This window comes from Lontra canadensis, unplaced genomic scaffold (assembly GCF_010015895.1).
Source record: "Lontra canadensis isolate GAN:19392208 unplaced genomic scaffold, GSC_riverotter_1.0 scaffold47, whole genome shotgun sequence".
NCBI classification, from domain to species: Eukaryota; Metazoa; Chordata; class Mammalia; order Carnivora; family Mustelidae; genus Lontra; species Lontra canadensis.
This window is the reverse complement of record NW_022631041.1, coordinates 10391628-10401377: the sequence shown is the minus strand read 5'-3', so window position 1 is coordinate 10401377 and position 9750 is coordinate 10391628. Positions and strand designations below refer to the sequence as shown.

At 42.4% G+C, this 9750-nt stretch overlaps 1 protein-coding gene across 1 annotated transcript in view; it reads right to left on the bottom strand.

The window, feature by feature from the left end:
* Positions 1 to 2857: 2857 nt before the first annotated feature.
* Positions 2858 to 9750, bottom strand: part of UST (uronyl 2-sulfotransferase) — a 288349-nt gene continuing 281456 nt past the window's right edge. Inside the window, exon 8 of the mRNA XM_032873149.1 lies at positions 2858 to 5800. Coding sequence (XP_032729040.1) covers positions 5517 to 5800 — 284 coding nt within the window. The 3' untranslated portion in view covers positions 2858 to 5516. The remainder of the gene's footprint in view (positions 5801 to 9750) is intronic.

The window sequence follows — 9750 nt, the reverse complement described above, 5'->3', positions numbered from 1 at the left end:
AAAGGGAATCCCCATGTTGACAAGTTGGAAGCCAAAGTGCACAAGGGGTCAGTTCACAATTCTGTGACCCATGAACACCTGTGGGCCTTAGGAACCAGAAGTGCCGGGAGCTGTGAGCCAAGCCTGCCCTATGCAGAAAGGAATTCTCTAGTGCATGAGGCAGTGGGCGGGTGAGGGGAGAGGCTGGGGAGGGCTCAGGGCCTGGGTACTCTCTTGGGGTCCCAGGAGCAAGTCTGTACTCGCCTGCCACTGGTTTTACGGGCTGTATTTGACTTTATTTTTGAGGCAGGTCCTTACAGGAAGTAGAATGTGAATCTTTATTTTGCTTTTGAAGAGAAATAAAACTCTATAATCTGAGAGGGTCAACATGTGGCCCAAATCCTTTGAGTAGACAGAAACATCTAAAATGAAACAGGTTTATTGCAACATCTGTCTCTGAGGACTTAAGTGATTGGAGCGTCCCTCGGTGGAAGGGGGTCCCATGGGCCCCACGTCCGGGAGAGCCTCACAGTGGGGCGGTGTCCTGTGGCAGGGGTAGAGAATGAAGCCGAAGGTGATTTATCCTTCCCATCCCGGGACGTCAGCAAAGGGACTTTGGCGACCTCATCATTTTAAAGTTTTAATTTGTTCGATATTTGAAAGTTAAAGCCTCAATAGAAAAAGTCAGCATGTGATGTATTTGTGTCTTGTATGCATTTGGACCTTCCATTCTTTATGTATAAAATAAGGACAAGGGCCAGATGACCGCTGAGTCCCACCACAGTCGGAGGGGGTCTGCGATTTGAGGCTCACTTCTCTCCTAGTTAGAGGTCAGTTGCTCTGCTCTAGCTTTTCTGCTATCATCTGGGTGTTCTGAGAGGAACTGACATATGACAAGAGTCATATGTTGACGTCCTAACACCCAGCCCCTCAAAATGTGACTATATTTGGACATAGGAATGGGTGCTAATCCGATTTGTTTGGTGTCTTTACTAGAAGGAGAATTCGGGCACAGACGTGAAGGCGCACACAGGTGAGACTATGCGAAGACAGAGGGAGAAGATGCCCAGGTACAGGCCAAAGAGAGAGGCCTTGGGAGAAATCAATGTTGCTGACGTTTTTATCTCAAACTTCTAGCCCCCGGAAGCGTGAGAAAATAAACGTCTGTTGTTTAAGCCAGTCTATGGCCCTAACACACTGAACTCTGCCGCGAGGACTTTCCTGTGAAAGAAGTTCTATGTGTTTTTCTTAACAGACTTTTAATATTGGTTTTAGCCTAAAACAGGCTTTTCTTTTGGAGGATAGTCAACATACTTTAAAAAAAAAAAAATTATTTGCCTCATCACCCGATGTGAAGCAAGTTATTTTAGTAAAATAAATCCTCTTTACTTTTACTTAAAGAGAATTTCATAATTTTGACCCACAGAACAATTGTTCTGAACGCTTACGGATTATCACTCTGCCTTCTGAGAAATCCTACCATTTGCCACAAACTTCAAGTCAAATAGTTCACTGGCTGAACTTTTAGGTGACAGCACATTTATGAAGAACTTCAGACCAAACAACAACTCAGTGGGGGGTATGACCTGGGTTTGTTTAGTACTTTTGTCTTTAAAGATCACTGGGAGGGGGGCACCTGGGTGGTTCAGTCATTAAACATCCACCTTCAGCTCCGGTCATGATCACAGGGTCTTGGTATTAAGCCCCACCTCGGGCTCCCTGCTCAGCGGGAAGCCTGCTTCTCCCTCTCCCACACCCCCTGCTTGTGTTCCCTCTCTCTCTCTGTGTCAAATAAATAAGTAAAATCTTAAAAAAAGAAAAAGAAGGCAAAAGTTGTTTCTTTAAAAAAAAATAAAGATAACTTGGAGCCAAATATCATGTGACCAAGTTACAGAGCAAATTAAATGATAAATGTAACCACTTGTCACCTGTTGAGATTCAGACTCTTACTTAAAGCAGCTTATTACCAAAATAGGTTTTTCTTTCATCTAGTACCAAGATCCTGATTCTTTCCTTTTACAGAATAGCCACATGTAGTTGGCACATGGTGTCAGACAGCTAGAAAGCTTGGGGACTCCCTGACTCTCTCCAAGTCCCTCCCCCCTTTTCAAAACATTTTATTTACTTGAGAGAGAGAGAGTGAATGAGCAAGAGAGAGACACAGAGATAGAGCACACGAGCAGGGGCAGAGGGAGAGGGAAAAGCAGACTCCCTCCTGAGAAAGAAGCTCCATGCAGGACTCGATCCCAGGACCCCCAGGATCATGACCTGAGCCGAAGGCAGACACTCAACCGACTGAGCAACCCAATTGGCCCTGCAAGTCCCTTTGGATGCAGCTATGACATTTCACAGGGAGAGTGTTTCTGGATCAAAACTGCTTTCTTGGGAGGTGAGAATCACCCAGGTTTTGAGGCTCTACCTGTCGGAGAAAGAGATCAGGGTGCGTGCTAAGAGGCATGCTGTGGCTTATCCTTCCTTGGCTGTGTGCGGCAGAGACCCCCGCCATCGGGGTCCTGAGGCTTCTGCTGAACCACCTGACACGAAACCGACCAGGGCACGTGGGGATAAAGTCAGCCGCTCTGGGTTGTATACACACAACCAAATGAATGAAGGCCTCACGTCTAGTTCATTTTTTCAGCCAGTTTTTTTTGGTGTCATCCAATTATAAGAATAGAGTTTATGGTCTTAAAAAAAAATACATCTTTCTAAAAAAGTCACACCTTGATGGAAAAAGTTTGGCCAGTGAAGAAGGCAGAGGGTGCTGTGAGGAATGGGAGGCACTTTATTTCCAACTATCAACAGAATGGGAAAAAAAATTTCAACTTATTTATATTCATTTATTTATACGGATAATGAATAAGTTAAGGAACACTTCATCTCAAACACAGATTGCTTTTATTTTAGCTAAGCTAATGTTTCAGTTCCATATATATTTTTGAATTTCCAACCATGTCAAACATCATTTTTTTCTTTCTTCTTCTTAAAAAAAAAAAAAAAAGAGAGAGAGAGAGAGAGAGATTTACAAGCACTTTTACGGCACTCCAGGAAAGTAGGCTGAAGGTTCATAATAATTTTCCTTTTAAAAAACATCCATCAGACCAAAATAAAAATCATTTTAATTAACTCCTTCCTGAGTAACTAAAACCTTGGAATGTGCTGAAAGGTTATAATAAATAAGGCAGTCAAAGATCAACCAGCTTAAAATGTATTTTTTTTAAATTAAACTATGTAAAATGTACAATATATTTCATGAAGTACAGACTGCGTTGGGCTCAGGGCCAAAGAAATGTCATGTGTGCCAATAAAGTGATGAGTGCCTTGACTTTTAGGACTTAGAGGCTATTTGTTGGGACAAAGTAACAGTAAGGCCCTACAAGTGAATCCGTCAGCTTCTTTTGCTAGGATGTTATCAGAAGCGCTGCTGGCCATAAATGCCTCACCCAGGTGGAAGGGCTCGTGGGAACTCCCAAGAGAATGATGCCTTGTTAAGATGGCCAGTGGTCCTGATGTTCTGACAAAGACACAGACCACGAAGCCGATTCGATTTTATGTTCAGGGAGTCAACTTGCACTGTGTGTAAACCAGTAATTATCATTCTCTAGATGCAATTTCATAGAAATGCCTCACCCTGTACCAGGCAGTCATTCCTGTTTTTGTTTTTAACAGGACAGCTGTTCTCTGTGTTGCTTTTTAAGGTAGGCCTAATGGTAGGGCCCTTGTCTCTCTCCACAGGACAAAGGGTATTTCCTCTTCTAAGAACATTTTTCTCAAGCATGACTCTGCCCCAGTTCTCTGAGGCAGAAAGGAGCCCACCAGTGGCCAAGTGCTGGATTTGGTGCCTCTGTGGTCCCAGCCTTCACTGTGCATCTCACGATTAAGTAGCTTTACTGCTCACTCGACAGGTTCCAAAGGACTTGCTTTCTATCTTGGCAACCGCCCAATTTTAGTGGATGAAGAAAAAACTCTAGAGAGACTTGTTGGTTTCTCCAAAGTAGAAAATGTGTAGCTTGTGTAAAGTCAGTCTTATTTACTATTAAGTGTTCCTGACTCACACTTTGCTAGGGCTCCGAGAGGGCTGGCTCTAGGGGAAAAAACACAAAGGAGACAAAATCTGACCCAAGTATCCTGCCTCCCATCGCCACCTGCACCCCTGCTTCTCACTTGGCTGTCAGTTATCCAGCCAGGAATGTATGTATATCCAGGGCGGGGGAGGAGGCAGCCATTGAAGATGAAAACATTTCCAAATCTGAAGACCCACGGGATCACGAAGAGGTGGCAGATGATGGGAGAGAAATGGGGAGAAGGGAAATTTGGAGCAAAGGAACTGCCCAACAGCTACGTGGAAGACCTTGGCGGGAAGACACCTACTCAGAGAGCTGGCCAGGCCGTTGCTTACCAGAAGCTCTTGCTTCTTCTCTTCTTGTGGTCTTACTAAGGTTCTCAGGAAAGAGCTGCTTCCGTAAGAAATGGGACTGCAGTTTTACAACAGCCTGTGTAGAACTCAGGACCCCTTTTTTACCCAAACCAGGTACCTCTCAAGGGACCAAAGGTGAAAGATGCCAGTGACTATGGGACCCAATTGGGCCAGGGGTGTGCCTGGTAGATTATGCAGTGTCTGTGGTCAGGCTTAGAACTTCTGTCCAGAGCCGTCAAATGCCAGAGCTTAACTGTTTCTGGGTTTCCAGTGAAAGCAATGCTGGGGAGAGACATGTTTCATAGTGGGTGCAAAGAACACAACCAGACCATTTTCCTGATGTCCTGTGACCTCCAGTGTTGGTCTGTCTCGCCTACACTCTGCCTTACACGGCAGACAAATTCTTTTCCCTGCTATGCTACTTGGAAATCTGTCAGAATGGTGCTTGGAAAGAGAGTGTCTCAATGGAGCTTGCCGTGTTCCTTGACCTTGAAAGGTATTCAAGGCTCTGGATGGGTTGAATGTGGCCCTAGCTGACTCGTTCTTTCAGAGATAAGTACACTGTTCTTGGTGAAAGTGTCCCCTGAGATGGACCAGAAGCGGAATTCTACCCATGGGGGTGGAAACTACTCATCCAGGGGCATCCTCCCTTTCGAGGTCCTTATCACTCTTATCTTTTCTCCTCTTAGATCCTTCTAGAGTGGATTCGCTGGTCTCTGAAGTGGTTTTGTATTTCTACCGAAATAGGTACATCTGGATGTTTCCTACCACTGAGGTAATATTTTTACAAGTCATTTTACAAATGATAAGTTACTGAGCTATGGGCTCTATTTCTCCCCCTCCTCTCATTATGCTAGAGGGAATAGCTATGTTATGATGGGATGCCCCGTGATGGTGCCATCTAGTGTACCTGGGAAAGGACCCAAGGGCCAGGAAGACACAACGCCGCTAGACAAGTAAGACCCGCAAAACCGGGCATCTCCCCATGACCCCAACATGTGGGAATGTTTTGCACTTTTTAATGCAGCCGAGCATCCATTTAGTCCCTTAAGGATTTCCCCCCTGACAAAAGAACTTTCTGGAAAAGGGAGACATGGCCAGTGGAGGCAACACACTGCTGGCATCACCTCTTATAAATATCTTCTAGCCACTTCTCGTCATCTTGGTCCTCATCATCGATTGGCTCCTCGGTTTCTGGTGGAGTTGGAATAAAGAACTGGGGCCTCAGAGGGGGGCTGCTGACGTGGGACTTCAGTCCAAACTTGCGCTTCAGCAGGTGGAACTGCTCTTTGACATAGTGGTAGAACTCATACTCATATCTCATTCGCTGGTAGAGAATCTGCACGGCCTCGGGGGAGGGGACAGTCTTCTTCACGGTCACAGTCATATTTCCAAGCTTCCTATGCTCTGGAAAAGAAGCAGGGTTGCACATGAGCAGTTGTCTCTAATGCTTTTGCTCAAAAGGAAGAAGGATGAAGCCGTGCATTACGTGCCTAATTCTGGCAGCTCTAGAGAATGAAATTCTGAGTGCAAAGAATAGAAGGGAAAAATGGGTTCCCCACACTATTTAGAAAGATTTCTCCATATCCTAGGTGTTAATATCAACATTAGTTGACAAAACATAAATGATCTGAACGTCTCTTTGCACGGGATGTGAACTATGTAATTTGACCACTATTCAATTCTAAACAGCAAAATGTACCCGGTTTCCCTTTTGACTTCCTGCTATACACGTCAAGGGCTTTACTTTCAGGAAGAAGCACGGCAAAAAGCTCTCACCACTTTCTAATCATCTTGTTTTCTTTTCTTTTTCTTTTACAGTATTTACATACATTATTGAGAGCATAACTTGATATAAAATCTATTTGCATTTCATTATTTCAACAGGGCATTTGTCAAGAAAAATAGAGGAAGAACTGGTAGAGTCCTTAAAATACAATGTTAACAGTTATAAATTTTGAATGCTTTTAAAGTTGTGGTCAGTTAAAACTAAAATCTGCTAAGTTTTATATTAATGACTATATACAATGTTCTACATATTTACATGTAATACCTAACAAAAATGTTATATATATATACATATACATAATAAAACGTTAACCCTATTAAAATGTACATTTCAGTGGTATTAATTGCATTCATAATGTTGTGCAATCATCATCACTGGTTCCAAGATTGTTTCATTGCTCCAAACAGAAAGTCTGCACACATTAAACTCCCTATAATCCTCCCCAAGTAACCTCTAATCTACTCTCTATGCATTTGCCTTTTTTAGGTACCCCATATAAATGGAACCATACAATATGCCCTTCTGTGTCTGGCTTTTTCAGGTAGCATAGGTTTTTCAACTTTTCAAGATTCATCCACACTGTATATTTATCAGTATTTCATTCCTTTTTATGAATGAACGGTATTCATCCATTGTATGGATATGCCACTGTTTATCCATCAATCCATTGATGGACACTTGGGTTTTTTCTACTTTTTGGCTATTGTGAAGAGTGCTGCTGTGAACATTTGTATACAAGTACTTGTTTGTGTCCCTGACTTCCCTTCTTTTGGGCATATACCTGGGAGTGGAATTGCAGGCTCGTGGTAATTCTCTGTTAAACTCTTAAAGACCACCAAACAGTTTTCCTCGGCGGTTGAATTACTTTATGTGCCTGCTGGCAATGTATGAAGACTCCAATTTCCCCAAATCTTCTTCTATAATTGTCATTTTAATTTAAAAAATTACAGCCATCCCAGTAAGTGTGAATTGATATCTCACTGTGGTTTTGATTTTCATTCCACTAACAACTAATGACACAGAGCATCTTTTCATGTGCTTGTTGGTCATTTGTACATCTTCTTTGAAGAATGTTGTATTTAACTCCTGTCCCTATTCTGGCATTAGATTGTTTATATTTTCATTGTGGAGTTATAGTTCTTTGTATGTTCTGGATAGGCTGTTTGCATAGATAGCGGGTATATGATTTGCAATATTCCCTCGGGAGGTTGTCCCCTCCCGAGGGGACAATTGTAGGTTGTCTTTTCAGTCTCTTAATAGTTTACTTGAATGAACAAAAGTTTTTGATTTTAATGAAGACTAATTTATTTTTTCTTTTGTTACCTATATTTTTGGTATTAGAGTAAAGAAACCATTGCCAAACCCAAGACTATGAGTACTTGCCATGATATTTTATTTTATCAACTTATTTTTTTTTTTCTCCTCTTTGCCTTTTTTTTAATTTATTTTCAGCATAACAGTATTCATTGTTTTTGCACTACCCCCAGTGCTCCATGCAATCCATGCCCTCTCCAATACCCACCACCTGGTTCCCCCAACCTCTAAACCCCGCCCCTTCAAAACCCTCAGATTGTTTTTCAGAGTCCATAGTCTCTCATGGTTCACCTCCCCTTCCAATTACCCTCAATTCCCTTCTCCTCTCCATCTCCCCATGTCCTCCATGTTATTTGTTATGCTTCACAAATAAGTGAAACCATATGATAATTGACTCTCTCTGCTTGACTTATTTCACACAGCATAATCTCTTCCAGTCCCATCCATGTTGCTACAAAAGTTGGGCATTCATCCTTTCTGATGGAGGCATAATACTCCATAGTGTATATGGACCACATCTTCCTTATCCATTCGTCCATTGAAGAGCATCTTGGTTCTTTCCACAGTTTGGCGACCGTGGCCATTGCTGCTATAAACATTGGGGTACAGATGGCCCTTCTTTTCACTACATCTGTATCTTTGGGGTAAATACCCAGTAGTGCAATTGCAGGGTCATAGGGAAGCTCTATTTTTAATTTCTTGAGGAATCTCCACACTGCTCTCCAAAGTGGCTGCACCAACTTGCATTCCCACCAACAGTGTAAGAGGGTTCCCCTTTCTCCACATCCCCTCCAACACATGTTGTTTCCTGTCTTGCTAATTTTGGCCATTCTAAGTGATATAAGGTGGTATCTCAATGTGGTTTTAATTTGAATCTCCCTGATGGCTAGTGATGATGAACATTTTTTCATGTGTCTGATAGCCATTTGTATGTCTTCATTGGAGAAGTGTCTGTTCATATCTTCTGCCCATTTTTTATATGATTATCTGTTTTGTGTGTGTTGAGTTTCAGGAGTTCTTTATAGATCCTACATATCAACCTTTTGTCTGTACTGTCATTTGCAAATATCTTCTCCCATTCCGTGGGTTGCCTCTTTGTTTTGTTGACTGTTTCCTTTGCTGTGCAGAAGCTTTTGATTTTGATGAAGTCCCAAAAGTTCATTTTCGCTTTTGTTTCCTTTGCCTTTGGAGACATATCTTGAAAGAAGTTGCTGTGGCTGATATCGAAGAGGTTACTGCCTATATTCTCCTCTAGGATTCTGATGGATTCCTGTCTCACATTGAGGTCTTTTATCCATTTTGAGTTTATCTTTGTGTACGGTGTAAGAGAATGGTTGGGTTTCATTCTTCTACATATAGCTGTCCAGTTTTCCCAGCACCATTTATTGAAGAGACTGTCTTTTTTCCACTGTATATTTTTTCCTGTTTTGTCGAAGATTATTTGACCATAGAGTTGAGGGTCCATATCTGGGCTCTCTACTCTGTTCCACTGGTCTATATGTCTGTTTTTATGCCTGTACCATGCTGTCTTGGTGATCACAGCTTTGTAGTAAAGCTTGAAATCAGGTAACGTGATGCTGCCAGTTTTATTTTTGTTTTTCAACATTTCCTTAGTGATTCAGGGTCTCCTCTGATTCCATACAAATTTTTGGATTATTTGCTCCAGCTCTTTGAAAAATACTGGTGGAATTTTGATCGGAATGGCATTAAAAGTATAGAGTGCTCTAGGCAGTATAGACATTTTAACAATGTTTATTCTTCCAATCCAAGAGCATGGAATGGTCTTCCATCTTGAAGACACAAATAGATGCCTTTTTTTTTTATATATAAGTTCCATCTTTTCCTTTAATAGAGTACATAAATTTGTCATTGTTTCTCTTATCAACAGAGTACTAAGAATTTGTCATATGTTGTTGAATTATATTCCAAAGTCTGTGGAGTTTCAAAGAGATTTAAAACAATAGGTGATGGAGATTACAGACATTTGTCATGATGAGCACAGGGTGATATGAAGTGTTGGATCACTATACTGAACACCTGAAACTGGGTGGCTCAGTGGGTTAAAGCCTCTGCCTTCGGCTCAGGTCATGATTCCAGAGTCCTGGGATCAAGCCCCGCACAGGGCTCTCCGCTCAGCGGGGAGCCCGCTTCTTCCTGCCTGCCTCTCTGCCAACTTGTGATCTCTGTCTTGAACCAGTCTCAGGCTCGGTGAGCTCGGAGCGCGGCTGGAGGCCAGGCAGACGGGAGTAATTGG